Source organism: Daucus carota, chromosome 4 (genome assembly GCF_001625215.2).
Source record: "Daucus carota subsp. sativus chromosome 4, DH1 v3.0, whole genome shotgun sequence".
Lineage (NCBI taxonomy): Eukaryota > Viridiplantae > Streptophyta > Magnoliopsida > Apiales > Apiaceae > Daucus > Daucus carota.
In genome coordinates this window covers 45,637,309-45,657,594 of record NC_030384.2, presented here as the reverse complement: position 1 = coordinate 45,657,594, position 20,286 = coordinate 45,637,309, and the positions used below count along the sequence as shown (strand labels likewise).

Below are 20,286 nucleotides of genomic sequence, written 5' to 3'. Positions count from 1 at the left end.
AATTACTCCAAATCGTTCTTATATTTTTCTTGATTTTAGTTACAATTTTTTTATGTCCTCATTTTTCTTTCTTTTCTATAGAAATGTTGTAAGACTTGTAATTCCTTTTATTGCAGGACCCACCTTATATGAAAGACATGCAGCGCTTGCTTAAATCAATATCTTAAGCCGGGAAGAAAGGAGAGCTTTAATCCAAGTAATGAACTATATTTGTGGTGTTTGAAATAAGACCAACCATTCTGTTCAATCAAGACAACGTACATTAATTTCTTCATGGTTGAAATAAGACGATTTTATTATGTTGACATGTTTTTTTATTTGATTTTTCCTTTGATGACATGTTTTTTTTATTTGATTTTTCCTTTGATTTATTATTTGTTAACATGAAACTCTAGGTACAGTATTAAAGTCTTGCTCGAGGCTTGTATTCCATTTTAATTTGTGCCTTGAGTAGTCTTTTATAAGTTAAATGAAGTATTATCGTGGTAGGACTTTACGAACACTTTATAAAAGTAATAATTTGTTTATATTATAAAAATTTTGATATTAAATTGAGATAACATTAAAATTTAAGAGAAACATGTTTACCTTGATAAGTAATAATTTATTTTGTGTATTGTTGTGTTATATCATTTTTGTATGATATTTTTTATTATAGACATATTTTATTTTATATAATTTGTATAATATTTATACGTGCAATTTTTTACAGTAATTTATTATAGAAATTATTTATAGTAATTATTTGAGAGTTGGGAAGCGAGATGGTGAGTGAATGAGAAGGGAAGTTGCATGGAATTAGGATAAATACTTTCTCAATATTTAGTCTGGAATAAAGTAGTATCATATCAAGGTCACTTAGATTAGATTCGCCTTATGAGTCACTATTATTATTTTAATAACTATATAATTTAATTAATTTATACTTATAATTATTTGTTTATCTACGTGATTAATTTTTATAGACATGTGCGTGTTAGAAAATTTATAAACAGTTAATTTATCTATAAAATTATATAAATAATAGAATATTAATATGACGTAATCATAAAAATATTTATTTACTTATTTCTCCATAATATCAAAATTATATAACTCTTAATGTTATTGGTATGTCTACACGAAAATATGAATTACATAAGTTTATGCTTCTTGAACCAAACAAAACAACACAATATTTTAATCATAGATTATCTCGTCATATATTTGACTTGGGAAAAGCCTTCTTAATGCCGTATAGATATCTTATCTGTACTGTGTGATCTTGTAACTGTCTTTAAAATGAAGCCTCGTTGTTACCTGCGTGCTGCGTTCAAGACCGTGATGACATATTCAAAACTTCAAACCAACTAAAAATTTGTGCACAAAGTTTAAATCTCAGATTAAAAATTTTAGAGACTTGCTTTATTCAGACATCTTGCATAAGCTATGCAATTAATTATATTTAGTGCCGAAGTGCTAAACTTCTGAAAATATTCTGATGATATCAGATCTTTATCTTCTTTCAACTAGCATCGAATGAAGCTTATAATTCAATTACTGTTCGTGAAATTCAGATAACACATAGGAGTACATGATTAGATTAATAAATGTTATCGATGTTTTTGTAACATCGTTTCTCAAAATAACTTTTTGTCTCCGAGATGTTTTAGGATTTTAGGACCATTTATAAACTTGGTTCGCATCACTTATAGCAGGACAAAACTCTTGAACTCATCATTAGGATAAAAAAGAAATGACTTATCAAAGTAATGGAAAGGATTGGTCTGCTGCACAAACTTCAGAAACTTTAAAATACTAGCTCTCGTGGAGGATAAACAATGCTTTGTGCTCTTAAACAGATACTGCTGGTATTTAATCTGATCAGACAGTAACATTCGTGGCACCACAATGTGAACATCTTCTCAGTTAAAACTTCCGTTTGCAAAGTTGAAGTACCTTCTGGGCCTAATGATAAATCCATTTTAATCGGTTACTAAAAATGCTGAGAACTAGGACGGCTAGTTTATGCCTGCTTAATTTGTTTTTTGTTGAGTGTCTATATATTATTACCCTCTAGCTCCTTGGCCATTTCACATAACTCCATTATAATTGAATTTCACATCTGCGGTAAAATGGCAAACACCGATTCACTTGCAGCAGCAATCACAAGAAGGTTAGTACAAACTGTGAGGCTTAATTTGAAACCTAATTATATATTGGCTTTAGAAAAAAAATGGTTAAATGTTAAAAGTTAATACTATTTTGTTATATTTTTCCTGATCACCAGAGGATCTAGTGGCATTGGTGAATGCTGCGCGAGGGTATTCGTCCAGCATGGAGCTAAGGTTGTTATTGCCGACATTCAAGATGAACTTGGGCATACAGTTGTTGAAGCATTAGGAAAAGTGAACTCTATTTATGTCCACTGTGATGTTACATATGAAGATCATCTTAAAGATGCTGTAGACATAACAATTTCAGCTTTCGGAAAACTTGATATCATGTTTTCAACAACGCTGGCGCCATCGATCCTTACCAGCCTCGAATTCTTGACAACCTAAAGTCTGATTTTCAGCGTGTCTTTGCTGTCAATGTAATTGGTGTTTTTTTAGGCATGAAACATGCAGCTCGAAGTGGTTGCATAATTTTAACAGCTAGCCTATGCTCTAATCGCGCTGGTGCAGCGTCACATGCTTATACTGCCTCAAAGCAATATTAGGACTAACCAAAAACTTGGCGGTTGAGCTCGGACAATTTGGAATATCGAGTCAATTGTTTATCGCCTTATGGAGTTTCGACTCCTTTTGGTAAGACTTGTCAGTTGTCTAGGGGTTGAAAATGATGAAGACTTTGAAAATTTCTTGAACTCATTTGCCAATTTGAAGGGCGTGACCCTCCGGACTGAGGATGTAGCCAATGCAACCCTTTATCTTGCTGGTGATGAGGCTAAGTATGTCAGCAGTCAAAACCTTTTTATCGATGGGGGATTGGGGGTTGTGGTTTCATCTTTTAAGATGGTTTAGTATTCTGCCGATCTGCCCAAATTACAACTTGCGACACTAAGCTACTGCCTACTGCTATGCTACGCTTTTCATGACTTGTCACAAATAAGCTTTGTTTAGACCAGGAGGAGTAAGTTGAACATTTACCTACAGTCCTTGTGTTTTCAGTTGCTTCTCTGCCATGTATTCTGATTTTTAAATGTTGATAGATAAGTGTTTTCAATTGTTATACACTGGAAAACATTGTTAATTACAAGATGCTGTCTGAAATTGATTGTTGAAGTTAAATTGATGTAAATAATCCAGGAAAGAGGAAAAATAGTGCTAATTCCTTAATTTAGATATGCATTTACTCTCAGTGGCATAGTGATTGCCGATTATAGTTTGTAACTTGTTCGAAAGTACACTCTTTTGAGCTATTTAAAATAAATTTAATGACGCTTGACATTGGTATATGAGTAAAGGTGTGATATGATCAATGGTTGTTTTAGACAGACTAGTAGATGAGGTAATGTGGTAGACCTCCTGTTGTAAGACAATGGTATGTATTTGTTTTTCTGAAAGAGAGAATACATGGGAACATCAGTCCCTCAGATATATCTTCACAGAACCAATGTCTACTTTAGAAGCATTGTCTTGATGTGAATAACGTTATGAACACTGCTGCCACATATTATTAATCATCCTCATAGTCGCATAGATGATAACCATAGTAGTAGACATTGGATAAAACCCATTTCAAATCAGACGAGTTGTAGTTAAATTTCAATTGGATACAACCTGTGTATATATGCTAATCAATGTGCTGTTAGAAGTTCAGAAAAACTATTTTATGGGAGCTTTTTCCAAACCATACAGTGATTAAATGAATCATACATTAGAATCGGGTTAATAGGCAAAAAGATCACTGAACTCGTGGCCAACTTGCCGATATTTAGTCCTCTATTGCCCTTTGCAAACAATGACATTCGTGCCTGAGGGTAATGTAATAACAATCCTATTGTTATTAAGTTTAGAAGCTCCCTGTCTGTCAAAAGAAAAAAAGCTTAGAAGCTCCTGGTTCAGTGCTGATGGCTTCGGCCTAGTATGAGAGGATTGAACTGCATCCTTAATATCATAGGATCAGCACCTACGGTCTGTCTGAACACTTGGCATGAGGGTGGATACATAAAGGGAATTTGAGGGTGGATACATAAAGGGACGGATTCAGGGTGGGGGCAGTGGGGGTACTTGCCCCCACCGACTTTCAGGGTAAATCCATATCTCTACTACTAATTTCTAATTTAACCAAATTGTTAAGTTGCCCCACAGTTAGTGTGTTGTACCTCCCTCTAGCCTATTTTTGCCCCCACTACTTCCAAAATTCTAGCTCCGTCCCGGGATACATTGACATGAAACAGAGAGCAGGAGGTCCTAACAAGACCTAATGAGCAATGACAAACTCTCTTTATGCTAAATTCGGGAAGCTCAACTGTCCATAAATATGATCAATACTGAATAGTTCCTCAATTTCAAATGAATATCTACTACAATTATGATCCGACATTGACGATCCGACATATTTAAGCTAGGTTTGTGCAGTCAACTGGTCTTTCTGATTTTAACTTGTAATTGTTTTCCGACAGTAAATTTAGTAACAAAATTATTTTCTGTTGGTACTTCTATAATGCAATGAACAGTTCCAGTGAACTACTTACTTGGTTTTGAAATATAATTTATTTGAATTTTTAACGCAAACGTTTTTATGTTTTTGACAGCTTAGTTAAAATTATTATTTTTAAAATTTTTTTAAAAAAATTATAATATAATTCTTTTTAATTAGAAAAAAAATTAAAAATAATAATTTTAGTTATGCAGTCAAATGATTTTGGAGTATGAAAAAGTCAAACGATTCTAAAACACATAAAGTCTTATTTTTGTGTTGTGAAGTTTCTCAATCATCCTTGGTTTACAAAATTATTGATATTCCTGCTTGGTCGTGGTATCAAAAAGTCAATAATAATTTTTCATATTTTTCATTTAGTAAAAACACGGAGTGTATGTGTTTGGCTCGTGATTATAATCTACAAACAATTTATTTTCGGTTGTTTTTATGATATATTTATATATTAATTTTATATTTTAAGTTGAGAAATTGAAAATATTCATTTCTTTTGTTGTATTATTTTGATTTTTGAAATTTGATTTCACAAAAATATACATATTAATTATATTAGAATTTACATATCCACAAATTAATCAAATAAATAATAAAAAGAGATTTTATTTATAAATATATAGATTCTTCCATACAAAACAATAAATTACTTTTTTTATAAACATTGTCGATACTATGTTTCGGTTGTCCTGATAGGTCTACTTGTGGTTTACGTTCTAAGAAAGTGTGTTTGATGTATAATGTATTGATGTGTCACCCCAAGATCGTTATCCATCAAGTGAGCTCAAGTGAGCTAAACTTCTAATAACCTTAAACAAGGATAAACACAAGTTAATCACTCAACCTTTAACTAAGTATTCATATTAACAGTTATTCAAAACTATTGGTTCTGTATCATTATTTTACTATGGCGAAGTCTCTGAAAATGTTAATTAATTAATTGCACGAACTTTAGAATTAGATTACGTAGGCTGCTGGACTATATGAGCGTGGCCCTGTGTTGTTGAACGATTGCGCTCGTGCACTATTCTTGATAGGTTTAATTAATATTATATTTACCTGGCTACCTACTACAGCATCGTCAAGAGCTTGAGTTTGATAGATCCTGTTTTGTCATTATGCTTAACTAATCTAGATGCTCCAGCTGCAGGCTTAATAATTGTAATTTGTAAAGATAATATAGTGATAAAGTATTTTATTGTTTTGTTCGGTATAAATATGGTTCTCTTCCAGCTCCTTCCCCATTACTCTATCAGACTCACTCATCGTCCATCTCTGGTGCAATGGCAAGGTAAGTACAAACTGTAAGCTCATTGCAACTCATAGCTAAATGACTTTACACATAAAATTTTATTAAGAATTATTTTTTTTATTTTGGATAATATATAGGTTGGAGGGTAAGGTCGCCCTGATCACCGGAGGATCCAGCGGCATAGGTGAATGCACCGCGAGGATCTTCGTTCAGCACGGAGCTAAGGTTGTTATCGCGGATATTCAAGATGAACTAGGGCACACAGTTGTCGAAGCATTGGGAAAGTCCAACGCTATTTACGTCCATTGTGATGTCACAAATGAAGACCACATAAAAGATGCAGTAGACAAAGCAGTTTCAGCCTACGGAAAACTTGACATCATGTTCAACAACGCTGGCATCTCCGATCCCAACAAGCCTCGAATTTTGGACAACCTCAAGTCTGATTTCGAGCGGGTCATGGCCATCAACGTGACCGCTGTTTTCCTAGGCATGAAACACGCGGCTCGAGTCATGGTCCCGGCTCGAAGTGGCTGCATACTTTCGACCTCTAGCTTGAGCTCTAACATCGGTGGCGCAGCATCACATGCTTATTGCGCCTCCAAGCATGCTGTCTTGGGACTGACCAAGAACTTGGCAGTCGAGCTAGGACAATTCGGCATACGAGTCAATTGTCTGTCGCCTTACGCGATGGCGACTCCTTTGGCTAGGAGCTTTGTGGGGATTCAAGATGATGAAATTCTTGAAGGCGTGATGAACTCTTTGGCCAATTTGAAGGGTGTGACTCTCAAGACCGAGGATGTGGCTAATGCAGCTCTTTATCTCGCCAGCGACGAAGCTAAGTACGTAAGCGGCCAGAATTTGTTTGTTGATGGGGGATTTGGGATTGTTAATTCGGCTTTTAAATTATTTCAGTATCCTGAAGATGAACCTTTGGCTTAATAACAACCTCATTGTAAACCTACTGCGAGGGTTTGATTAATTTGTCTGAAATAAATTTTTTCTGCAGTCGAAAACCGTGTTCAACCGCTCCCAGAGTCGGTGGAACGTTTCAGCATTTTATTACAACTATTGATACTCTCCTCTGTATCCTCGGCGCTTATGCTGGGAGGTTGACATATTTTAAAACATTTATAAATTGTTATTTTATAAATTATTTTAAATTTATTTTATCTGAATTAAAAATCAATATTTAAATGTTTATAAAAAAGATTTAAGAAATAAATTATAAAATTATATTATATATACATATCGAATAATATTAGAAAACAGTAAAGAAATTAACTGAACTCCCTCCATCAAATTACCAGTCATTTCAAAAAAATGACGTGCAACTTTGAACACATATTCTATCTATATTCACATTAATTATCATGATTTAGCGACTATATAGCTGATTTCAATACAAGACTAGTAAATAATAATTAATATATGAAATAAAAACCATATTAGCTCTTGAAAATAAACAAGTAAAGGTATATGGTAAAATTTAAATCAATAAAATTGTCTCAAAAGCTAATAAGAACAATTATTATGAGATAAAAAAAAAATCACTTAAAATGACTTCCTTTATAGGACGGAACGAATAATATATATTTGCTAGATTTCGAAAATGTAATCGTGGAACAAAGATGCCTTTGCTAACAAAAGCAGACAACAGTCTAGCAGATAACCGGGGATTGCGTTATATCTCAAACTTGGCCGGCCAGAAAATATTAAAGTAATGAAGTTGAAAATTACAGCATATGATTATGAATGGTGCCGCGAGCATGAAATAGATTTTAGGACGGGACGAACATAAGATTTTATATATCTTAGTTTTTCTGGTCATATTATCATAAGCGGAATATAAGACGGGCACAAGATTTTGGTCATAGTAACATATTATATACAATTCGGGAGCCGCATCGAAAAGGAAATGGCCAGATGTTCATATCAGAATTCAGTCTTATGCTATGTATGAGTTAAATTCTTAGGATATGGCGGTGAAACGTCTTTGTCCCTTGGACCTGTCTTGGTTAAAGAAAGGTGATGCTAGTACACAATCGCGGAGGACAAACCAAAATTTGTCTTTTCCGTTTGTTTTATGGTAAATGTATAATACGAGTCCAAATTTATGCAAGCCGGTGATGTTAGTTGTCGGTACGTTTTTAGACAAGTTGGCAACAAACAAATCCTAATCTATATCATATACTTCAGATACTTAGATATATAATTTTAAAGCTAAGGACATCTCCAAGTGTTATCTAAACAAATTCTTAACTTTTAAATTTAAAGATTCAAGATAAAAATAGGGCTTTAATAAGCTCTTAAAGGCTTTTGAAAATTAAAAATTGAAGAGTTCATCATCTCTCCTCTCTTATAAAGAACATTTATTAGCTTTTAACTTCTATTTATAAATATAATATTAGTTTCCCTTCAACTTTAACTCCAACATTTTTCTCTTCCTAATTTCCCTCTCATTTACATGAATAAAATATAAATAAAAAGCAAGTATAAGGAGTAGCATTGGAGTTGTCATCTTTTCCGATGTCTTAGAGCATCTCCAATGGCACTAGGGATGGCAGTTTTACCCGACCCGATGGATACCCGACCCGTTCCGACCCGATTGGGTCTACCCGAACCCGATTTTTTTGGATCTGGATCCGGATCTGGATCTTATTTTTAGACCCGAAAAAGTTTGGATCTGGATTTGGATCTCAGGTGTTCCGAACCGAGACCCGACCCGAAACCTGAAACCCGATTTAAACTCGATCCAAACCCGAGACCCGATAAAAACCCGATACAAAATATTATATATATATATATATATATATATATATATATATATATATATATGTTATGTGTTTAATGTAAAGTATATATATTGAAATATTGTGAATTATTAGGTATGAATATTAACATTTTACTTAATTTTATATGCTCAATACAGAATTTATATTCATTTCATCAATATTTTTCTCAGTTATTGTGCATTGAAAAATCTAAATATAATAAAATATAAAATATAAATGATAAGTTGAATGATTGTATACAATTAAGTTAACATGTTTCACGTGTTTATTGTATTAGACGAAACTTGTAAAACCCTTTTTTATGTTCCTAAATTTTTAAAAAAAATCAATCATCACATTTTTTATAGCTATATAATTTTTATTTTTTATTTAATTTTATTTTTTAAATACCCGAATCAGACCCGAACCCGAACCGAAACCCGAAGAAACCCGACGGATCGGATCCGGATCTTCATTTTCCAGACCCGGACCCGAACCGACCCGAAATATAATGGATCGGGTCTGGATCTTAAGAAACCCGACCCGACCCGACCCGTTGCCATCCCTAAATGGCACTCTTAAATCACTCTTTAAAATATAATATAATATTTGGTTCCTAGTTAGTTATGACATTGAAAAAGATTTCCAACTCTAATTCTCTTCTTTATACTTGCTCCTTATTCATATTTTATTTATATAAATTAGAGAGAAATGTTGGAAGTAAAGTTGTAGGGAAATCAATATTATATTCAAAAAAAAAAAGTTAAGAGCTCTTACATGCTCTTTAAAAGAGAGGAGAGATGATGAGCTCTTAAATTTTTAAAGAGTTTCTAGAAGTTTATTGGAGCTCTAATTTTTGCTTTGCTCTTTAAATTTAAAGTTAAGAGCTTATTTAGAGAGCCCCTTAGAGATGCTCTTAACTCACTAGGAGCTTCTTATTATATTATATATTATATTTTAAAAAATAATTTAAGAGCCTTATTGTAAGATGCTCTAATAACATAAGATTTATTTGAAAGTGTTGTTAAAAATTAATGTTCTGTCACAAAATATATTGATAGAAAAATGTTATTGTAGTTTTTATACTTACGAGTTCTAATATATAGAAAGAATTGATGACCAACAACTGAAAAACAATTTATTAGAAATAATATGGAAAAATTACTTTTTTCAAAAGAGCTTTACAACTTAAAAAACTGTTGTTCAGAAAAAATATTTAGATTTATCAATAATTTTTCACATATTTTTTAACAAAAAACAACAATAATATCAGACGATACTTTAATATTGTCAGAATTAATTTGATTTTAAATGTATCTGTTTTTTTCCAAAAAGAGTTCGTCACTGCACGTATACTTTGTATGAATCATGAATAATGAATTGAGATTTACTCGGCAAGATCATTAGAATATTCAGTTATTTTCGCAAACTTTATAGGACACCACCGACTATAATTGATACGGGGTAATGCCCAGATGACTTATGATATGCGTGTTAAATTAATAATTAAGACTTTTAGTAGTATAAATAATGAATATTATCACTTAACAGTCATAATCCAGCATACCACAAACCCACGACCAAATATTTGTATATATAATTTTAAAAATATGGTATAGATTCCCAATAGAAAGCATGAACTTAGCCGTAAAAGACTAATTATTATTTTAGTGGCTTAAACGAAGATATCTATTTCTTTTCTTCCATTATTTATTATAGGTAGTCACCTATAGTAAGTTATGGATATATCCATTAAACAAAATAAAAAAGAAAAGCAATCAAAATAATCCATGAAAATGATAGATCTGATGTGTATTTTTGTACCTTCAACATGCAAACATGAACATGATATGTACAAATAGGAACATGATCACCCAAAAAAACATAATCACAAGAAATTACACAAATCATTTGTATATAATAAGATTAGTGAAAGTAAAAAAATATTTATGTACTGTAAGTTGTTTCTTTATCAACCTCATGGTCGAATCAAAATCTTGAAAACCGAAGAATGCCACCAAATCAGTCCTAGGCCAAGTTTTAGGCATTTTTTTCAAAAAAGGGTTGCGAAAAAGGGTTGACATCAGACCTAGACAGACAGCATCATAAAGCATGCAGAACAATAGCAAATTCAACCTGACCATGGACCAAAAGGCCCAAAACAGTCACTCCCCACAAGTTTGTCCTTCCTCCCCACCTGCCAACTCTCACTCATAAAAACAAAGGACTATAATAGTAGGTGCAATACCATTCTCATTCTCTTCTAAGTTCTAAAACAAGACCAGAGCACGACTTTCAGAAAATCCATGAGTTCGACAACTTATCTTTGTATAGCTGGAAGCCTGGAATTCAAATGTTCCAAACTTTTGGGGCATCACAGTAAAAGAGTTCTTGATATGTGCAATCAACTACATAGCTTAAAGGATGCCAACAGTGGGCAAAAAGTGTATTATTATGTAAATAGACTAACCTTGTAAACTGAATTTCAAAAATGATAACAACACACACAGTAACACAGCAATGTAATCAGGCCCGGCCCAGAGGGAGGACAACCAAGGCGACCGCCCAGGGCCCAAAAAATTTAGGGGCCCAAAATTTATATAATTTATGTCTTGTTATTAGTATATGTCAGTCCAATAAGCCTATTCTATCCTAAGTGATTAGGTCCGTACCTAAACTAATGGTACTATCAATCATACACTAAGGGGTTATTTGTTAAATCTGAATCATATTTTCTGAATGAATGAGAATTCTGGATGAATAGAGTTCTGAACGATTGAGTTATGGTTCATTTGTTAAATTTAAAATTGATTTTCTGAATAACTATTTTAATTTTAATATTATAATTTAAAAATATAATAATAATTTTTTTAATTAAGAACTCATCAATTTAACAAGGAACAATTTATAACACAAACTAATATCATATAATATAATATTAAAGTTTAAAACTTAAAATTAAAGAAGATATCACATATGTAATTAGTTGGATCACAGAGGCTGTATGGACGATTCAGATGGAATTTTAAGCTTCTGTCGTCCAGAGCTTTTTTGCTCTCGTCCAGACTTTTAAAATGTGAAACAAACGGCCTGAACGCGCAAAAAAGATTGGTTCAGTCCATATCCTCTCATTCACCCATTAACAAATGAGGCCTAACTAGAAAAATGTCATCAAATATTTGTTTAATCTTCTTTTTTACATCCAATACACTTTATTGTTAAAACTTGATTGTTTTATAGTTACTTTCTTACGGAAGTGGACTAAAATTTGAGTTTGCATTGCTACAGCCTACAAGGTCATATTTTATCAAATTTAATGAAGTAAAAAAAATTAGGGTCCATTTTTCTCTTTCGCCCCTGGGCCCTCAAAAGATATGGAACGGCCCTGAATGTAATCACCTCTATAGAGTTCCAGTATTGACAAACTAATACTTCAGTTGGCAGTTAAAATTAACAGAGCACAACAAAATGCGGAAATCATAAACTAAATTGTCATCTAGACAGTGCTCATCAATTTCTTAACAATGGATAAATCCCAAGCACACCTTGTATTTATAATTTATCATAAATTGATGATTCCCCCAGACCATAGGATATAAAACAAACATGAACTAATCTCATGTCAATAAGTACCTCTGCATCGCCAATTCAAATATAAAAGCATCATCAACTGTTGTACAGTACATTATTTGGACGATATATAAAATGTGTGTGTATATGTTTAATACTTCCGTTTTAATTTTAACTTGTTTTACAAATTAATTTAATGTAATCTAGGATTATATACAGATATATTGTTCTGTTTTACTCTGTTTATTATTGATCACTCTGTTTTTATCGTTCTACTGATTTTCTAACATCAACTAGACCGAGACGAGAAATATTTAACTATAGAATTTGAATTCCAAATTAAACTTAATAACATCCGATCCAACAATTGTAACACTACATCATCAACTTCAATATAGATATCCAAATAGATAACATTACAAAACCAAAAACCAAAAACTCTTAGTAATCAGTACCTACGGCCACCAGCACCACCAGCAAACCCGCCGCGCCCATAAGCGGGCAAAACAGGGGCAATCGCAGCCTGCTCCTCCTTGAGCACAATTCCAGGAACATCAGACATGCCGAGAGTAGCGAGGAGCTCAATAGTCTCCTTATCAACCTCAATGTGATCAGTCCTGATTGCTGACTCATCAGGCACGAAGTCCATGCGCCTTTCTCGCTCTTCCTCCTGGAGCTTGAGAGAGATGCCGCGGACAGGGCCTTTCTGGATGCGTTTCATCAGGTGAGTAGAGAATCCGGCGATCTTGTTGCGGAGACGCTTGGAGGGGATGATGGCGACTTCTTCGAGAATCTTCTTGTTGGTGTGGAAATCCAGGGTCATTTTTGAGTAGTAACGCTCGATTACTTGTCTTGAGGATTTTTTCACGGTTTTTGTACGGACGCGACCCATGGTGAATGTGAATTGAGGAGGCGGGGAGGAGCTTGCTAGGGTTTGGAGAGGAGAGTGAAAGAGGGGTTTGATTCAGGGAGGTGGCTTGGTAGTGTTTGTGATGTTTGTGATGTTTATATATCAAGACTGATCTGCAAGGGTTTTCTCCATTGGGCTGGGCTCGTTATTGTAGGGTATTATTGGGCTTTTGTTGTACTGTCCTGCCCGAAACGAATAAGGGTAAAAAAAGTAATGGACGATTTTAATTTCGATATATATTTTTCTCTTTTAATATTTTTTTGAAGGAATTTATTTTTATCTAATCATGAGATGTAGCAATCCAACAATCAGCTTTCAAAAAACAAAAAACAAAAGACAGGAGAGGTGCTATATGAAAAACTAGTTGAGAAGCCGCGCGTTGCGGCGGTCTATGAAAATTATATTAATGATTCAATATTAATATTTATAGAATAAAATAATTTTATAGTTGTCTATATAAACTAATTAACGTTTCAAAATTAATATTTGTAGGATAAAATAAATTTTATATTATAAAAATCTTGATGTAATACCAATACTAATATATAAAATTGTAAAATTGGACTATAATTCATGGTGAAAAAATGAAAATAAAGTTATACAGGTAATTAACAATTTAAAACACGACGAATCTTAATTTTATTATTATTTTTTTAAATGTAATTATATTCTTACATTGTCACCTTCCGCCAATATTTTTGGATTGATTGTGCACAAATACATCTAACTTAAATCCGTGAGGTTGTAGTATTGAGAGAGAGGAGGTTGTGTTTAGATGATCCAAAACCTTACGATCTACGGGGGTATTTATAGGTGCAGAGAGACTTGTGTGCTACTCTTTCCTATAATTAAATAATCTAAAATAAAATTAGATTAAAACTTTTAAATTACTATATTCCGTAAATAATCCGAAACAAAATCAGATTCTGATACTTGCTTCTAATATACCCGAAACTAATAAAGGTAGTTCTAATTTTTGATATTTTTCATCCAAAAATTCCATAAATTTTAAAAAATAGAACGGACCGATGTGAGAGGCGCCATCTACAGCCCCTCGCTTCTCCACCATATTTTCCTTTATACAAAGTTAATCATATGATAATTAACAACAACAAACATGTCCCATGAACAAAACAAATATTATAAAAGAATAACCAACAAACATACATCACTAATAGTTAATTTATTGATATCATCCATCAATATCATGTCAAGACTATATTCTTCTCCCTTGTTTGAATTTGTCAGCTCCCACATAGCGATCTATAACTACCTTTGCTTGTAACAATCTTTATTTTTTTAATACTATATAAACAGTCTTCACTTATCGTTGCAGAAGAACAGCACCACCGAGTTAGAAATCAAGCAAGAGAACTATCACCAGAGAGAGGTAGAGTTGTGGTAGAGTTGTGGTATTGAGAGAGAGGAGGTTGTGTTTAGATTTTTTTTTATTTTTTTTTGTCACGAGAGGTTGTGTTTAGATTAGATGATCCAAAACCCTACAATATATAGGGGTATTTATAGGTGCAGAGAGACTTGTGTGCTACTCTTTTCCATAATTAAATAATTTAAAACAAAATCAGATTAAAACTTTCAAACTACTATATTCCATAAATAATCTGAAACAAAATCAGATTAAAACTTTCAAACTACTATATTCCATAAATAATCTGAAACAAAATCAGATTAAAATTTTCAAACTACTATATTCCATAAATATTCTGAAACAAAATCAGATTCTGAAACTTGCTTCCAATACACCCGAAACTAAAAAAGGTAGTTTTAATTTTTGATATTTTACATCCAAAAATTCCAGAAAATTAGAATAACAGAATGGAGCGATGTGAGAGGCGCCACCTACACGCCCCTCGCTTCTCCTTTATATAAGTATATTGATTGATAATAAGTATACTCCACTCAGCAATTATCTCACAACAATAAATATCAAACAACCGATCCATGTACGCTCTGCAAACAATTGCAGTATGTACAAAAGGGCCGAGAAATAATACACTTTGTACAGGGAAATTAAGCATGGGTATAGGCGTATAGCCGTGTGAGTATTTGTCGATTTACTCTTCAAAACAAAATGTTACATGTATATCTATAAGAGTAATGTTTAGAGGGCTCGGGCGATTACTGGCTTGAATTTGCAAGTCCAACCAAGTTGAGCATGTTACGTTCTTCCTTAAATCTCTCTAATACAGAACCTTTGAGACCATTATGTGCTTCTTCTTCAGATCCTTTTGGCACAACACCCCAACATTCTATTACTTCTGGGCATATACGATCAGTCTTGGACAAACAAGGGCTGCCGAAAGTGGTGCAAGAGAAGGTGTGTCCCTGATCGAAGTTTGCTGAAATGAACAAGCCGAAGTGACTTGCTCGGCCCCCGAAACCAATGCCATTGGGGATGCTCTCTGAACTAAAATTCGTAGCACACTGCCAATGCAGCAAAGTCATCAGACAGAACAAAGTAACAAAATGCAACTGAGGTAAATACAGCAACAACTAGAAAACCAAAAAAACAAATCCTCTATATCTGATGAAATTCTCACCAAATAGAAAGTGCAAGCAAGTTTCATGCTCCTAAATTGTAGAAGTACTACACAATGATTTCACATGGTTGTTGCAGGCTATTTGAATTTCCACCCGGGAATAAAAAGGAGAAAAGCATGCTTATGTTAACTTGTTAAGTATCGAAACCACTTCTGTATCATTTGAGACCACTGACCACTTCATGCACATTCTTATCTATAATCATTTCGGTAATAGGTTGCACTTGGTTTTCCTTCTTATCTAAGAAATTGAGTTTGTTATTAGACTCTTGGGAGTTTACAGAATGACTGAGGTATATGTGGAGAGATATTAGAATACAAAGAAGCGAAATAGAGAAGTAGAACGCTCTGACTTCTAAAACGATCTAATTGCAGCAAACAATTGCTTCATTGGAAAAATAAAATCATGAAGTGTTTTTTTCTTTTTGCAAATTAATAGTGTCACTTTTCCCCACGATTGAAAAGCAAAATTATCTGTGTGCTTTTTTCAAATACAAAAATGATAATAATATGGATACATCAAATGCTAGCGAACGGAGAGGAAAACTTACCCACTGTATATTATTATTCGCTCCAGTGGGCCGAAATATAGATGCCTTCGGGTGCAGCTGAAAGAGAAAAGACTTCATATCCCCATAAAAGTCTGCATGTCTCTCCCAAGGTTGAGAAGCATAACCTCCATATATGTAACCATCAGTATCCTTGATAACGAATACAGTTGATCCTTCATTATTTCTGCATTCAATAAAAGAAAGCAAAGGTCCATGTCAAGGACTTACATTAGATAAAAGAGAAAGCAACATCGATGTATATTTCATGATGTTAAGATTCGATAGAGCAACATATAGTTTATTTCCACATTTATATGCTCAATATGTAACTAGAGTAGGAGATATAGCTCTACACAGAAATTCATGATGTTTGAGAGATGGAGTAGGGATATCGTGAATGGCAACATAAATGTTGGTCAAAAAGTGAACCTCAGAAATTCTAAAATAAATTTATAATTTATTGGTGAGATGGAAACAACTAGACGGTGAATTAATAAAAACAAAATGTCGCAAGCTTTTAGAATATTAAAATAGATCCTCTAGCTTCTGATGGGATAAATCACCCGAGAAGCAAATTGCATACGGAAAAAAAAAAAATTGAAATACATTTATATAACTGGACACTCCAGTCATCGCATATTTTGTCCCGTTTGGGGACAGAAAGTGAACATGAATTTGATATAGGATAGAATTGCTACTCACGATATTTTCCCTAAGAACGTACTAAAACTTAAGCCATGCACTGCACTGTGATACAAGAGTCTCCATTCACCCAGTTCCTGATGGGAAAGAGCTCCTCCTATGTGCCAAGCATATTCCTTCCTCAACAAGATCATTTTAGGATCAAGATCTTCCGGAAGTAACAGATGAGGAACTTGAAAACCTGCTGAGCAATCAAGAAAGTAATGCATAAAAGCACGGTAATACAAAGAGATTAGCAGATTGAAAAGAAAAACTAAGACCATAAATATATTTCAAAAGAGATTATGAATATCATAATTCAGAGACAATAATGACCTGAATCAGAAAGCCTCAGCAAGCTCCCAAGAAACTTCCTAACAGATGGTAGAAGAGTGCACCATTTTTTGAAATCTTCGAAAGACATTGCACATCCTCCATCATCCTTCGAAAAATTTGCAGCATTAATGAATACGTCAATGCTTTCTAAGTGTGATGCAGTACCAGGTTCGGATTGTTTATTAGAAAAAATATAATCAAACAACTCGTTAAGAACGGCTTCAAGATCAGACCTGCCAAAGTTTATAGGGTTCTTACAGGAAAATATAAAGCAAGAATTCCAAATGTAGTTTAAGCAAAAATTTGTAGAAGAAAAAAAAGTTGTATATAAAAGCATGTTGACCATCACAAAACAATAGGTCAGTAATGTTTGATGGATAATCAGTTTAGTAAAAGGAATTAAATTGAAAAGGAGAGTCATGTAAGTACGTGACTGAAGCCCTACCAAAACTATGTTAAGAAATTTTAATGCCCATTGTGGAAGGTACAATTTACATATAAACTCGCTCATGCCCGTTGTGGTTTGTTCTTTCTATAGTCTTGGGTATTTCAAAAGAAGGGGTCATCCAATTTGTAACAGAAAGAGTAAAAAATGTAGACAGTCTGCATAAGGCTATTGTTGGAGTTTGAGCAACTATACAATGGATAAAGCATGTATAACTAGAGAAGCTGACAACAGAACATTTAAAAATGTAAAGAGCAGATTTTACTGATTTGCTGAATAAAAGAGTAGGAGCTGCTGTTTTACCATCCTACAGTCCCATCATCACTGACATCTAATATCTGATAAATAAATTCTTCAATTTCATCTCTGGTTCCTTTCTCATAAATTCCCTGCAATATGAAAATTGTGCTATGTAAGGCAAACATATTTCAGCCTTCATCAATGTAGGGATAAAATGTCCTTTGCAGGTGCAAAAACATATAAAGATTTTATCCTACATTTAGGCATAATTTGATAGTTCTCAAAGAGTGATCAGTTTTTAAACAAAGAACGAAGTTTAGACTAGACATCGGATAGATCATATCATGGGAAGGGGGGGGGGGAGTTTTTCTGAATTGATATTGAAAGTTTAAAACATAAAAACAGCACTCTCGATAATTATATTGACTACAGAGTCAAAGAATATCCAGTAGTATTCTAAAGAGAAATTGTTTCAGTAAAAACAGAGACTATCACAATGAAAATACAATACCCAACTTCAAAAAAATGTTTTGTGTTCTATTATCATTAAAATTATAGAAATTTTCAAGAACAGGACCTTTTATTAAACGAAGATTTGTCTTCAGTACCTTGGACGCACGCAATAATGCTATAATATTATAATCTCATCAGGCTGATCAGCTTCCAAAACTTAACAGACGAAGTACAATAAGGCAACTAACCAACTACCTTACTAGTAGGCTTAGTGTGGAAAGAATTGCAGAAGTGCAAACTGAGTACATGAATTGCCAAACATTGGAAGTGCAAACTGGAACCAAAAGACTTGATACAAAATGTATCACAACCACGTCTTTCACAACTCCCAACCACTTATCATGATATAACATTATCAAACACGTATTTATCGATCAACTGAATTCACAAAATATTGTGTAGGCAGCATTTATTCAGTCGTGAAATCTTGGAATTAGATCAGAATAAATGAACAGGGTAGCCAAAATTAAATTTATAAAGAAACCACAATAACTGATCGAAATTAGGGAACCTACTTTGGCAATCACAAGGTCCTCAAAGGTCAGCTTTTCATCACGACGTTTTTGTGTGATTAAATCAAACATTCTGTCTCCTAGTGCACCGTGAAGTCCATAATATTTCTGAAAAATTAACTGCACCCTGTCAAATTGTACTTAAAATGTAAAAATAGGCAGCAGATCAGATTACTTTAAAGAATGGCTTTACTTTAAAAACGGTGGGAGATATATATTGGCGATCACTCTCTGATTGAGCAGGTAGAGACTGGAAGAGAGATTTTAGGTCTTCGAGATACTTTGGGGTGAAAGATCTGCAACAGTCGTAGAAATTACTAATATTGGAGGGGGAGGGGGAGGGAGAGAGAGAGAGAGAGAGGGAGGGATATGGAACCTGGTGGCAGAAACGAAACGAGGATCGGAAGAAGAAGATTCAGAGTTTCCCATTGATTTTTAGCTCCGGCTTTCTCACCGTAGCTCTGCTCCGTAATCCGGCCGTTAAAGTTTGTCTATTGGGCTAGTTGTGGATCATATCATATCAGCCCCGTTAATGGGCCCATTATTGTGAAATTACAAACAATGATTATGAAGATTGGTTTAGAAAAAAAATTTCATATTAGGAAAAATCATACATAATGAAAAATAAATTAAAATATTATATTAAAAATGTCATATATGCACGTGCGCTCTGTTCTGAAAGTCGGTGATTAATCATGATTAATCACCGATTAATCCATGTTCCGTAACTCGCCGAATTGATTAAATCTCCGATTAATCACCGATCAATCCGATTAATTCTCGATCAATTCAATTAATCCCCGATTATTCTTGTTCTGTAACTTCACCGACTAAGTCCGATTCCCGCTTTTTACAACACTGCACGTGCCTAATGGACAAGCATACAATCTTATGCATATACACTCATGTAGAATTTTGTAGTAAATTTGTAGACGATAATCTATAAATTTTTTTTATGATAGAGACCGGTTTATTAATGGCACACAATATTTTAAGAAATCGAATACGGTCTTATGCATATACATTGATGTTAGAATTTTAAAATAAATTTATAGGCGATAATCAATATTTTTTTTACAAGGAAATCACATAATATTTTAAAGAAATCGAAGATTGATGGGTTAATTGAATGATTAATTTCTTAGTAAACCGACTTTGCTGTGATTTAGAAACGGGTCAAAACATGATTAATATAAAAAATCATAAAAATTTTGAACAAATGACTCAGACCAGTAATTATTAGTGAAAAATAGGTTAAAATCAAATTAATCGATCAAAAATTGAATTAAATAATAAAAACATT

At 33.3% G+C, this 20,286-nt stretch overlaps 3 protein-coding genes and 1 pseudogene across 3 annotated transcripts; 2 read left to right on the top strand and 2 right to left on the bottom strand.

Annotated features, from left to right (window-relative positions):
* The first annotated feature begins 2,114 nt into the window (after positions 1-2,114).
* On the top strand, positions 2,115-3,220 carry LOC108217943 (secoisolariciresinol dehydrogenase-like; annotated as a pseudogene).
* A 2,610-nt stretch (positions 3,221-5,830) lies between these two features.
* Positions 5,831-6,982, top strand: LOC108217942 (secoisolariciresinol dehydrogenase). The gene is made up of 2 exons (XM_017390854.2): positions 5,831-5,932; positions 6,031-6,982. The coding sequence occupies exons 1-2, from the start codon at positions 5,925-5,927 to the stop codon at positions 6,833-6,835; spliced, it is 813 nt and encodes a 270-aa protein (XP_017246343.1). The 5' UTR covers positions 5,831-5,924; the 3' UTR covers positions 6,836-6,982.
* Positions 6,983-12,548: 5,566 nt separating this feature from the next.
* On the bottom strand, positions 12,549-13,231 carry LOC108217672 (small ribosomal subunit protein eS17w). Its single transcript, XM_017390547.2, has one exon. The coding sequence runs from the start codon at positions 13,127-13,129 to the stop codon at positions 12,686-12,688; it is 444 nt and encodes a 147-aa protein (XP_017246036.1). The 5' UTR covers positions 13,130-13,231; the 3' UTR covers positions 12,549-12,685.
* Positions 13,232-15,281: 2,050 nt separating this feature from the next.
* Positions 15,282-19,519, bottom strand: LOC108215836 (uncharacterized). The gene is made up of 8 exons (XM_017388426.2): positions 19,360-19,519; positions 19,177-19,279; positions 18,987-19,091; positions 18,022-18,107; positions 17,274-17,506; positions 16,959-17,139; positions 16,257-16,440; positions 15,282-15,589 (listed from the first exon to the last, which is right to left on the bottom strand). The coding sequence occupies exons 1-8, from the start codon at positions 19,410-19,412 to the stop codon at positions 15,284-15,286; spliced, it is 1,251 nt and encodes a 416-aa protein (XP_017243915.2). The 5' UTR covers positions 19,413-19,519; the 3' UTR covers positions 15,282-15,283.
* Between the last annotated feature and the right edge of the window lie 767 nt (positions 19,520-20,286).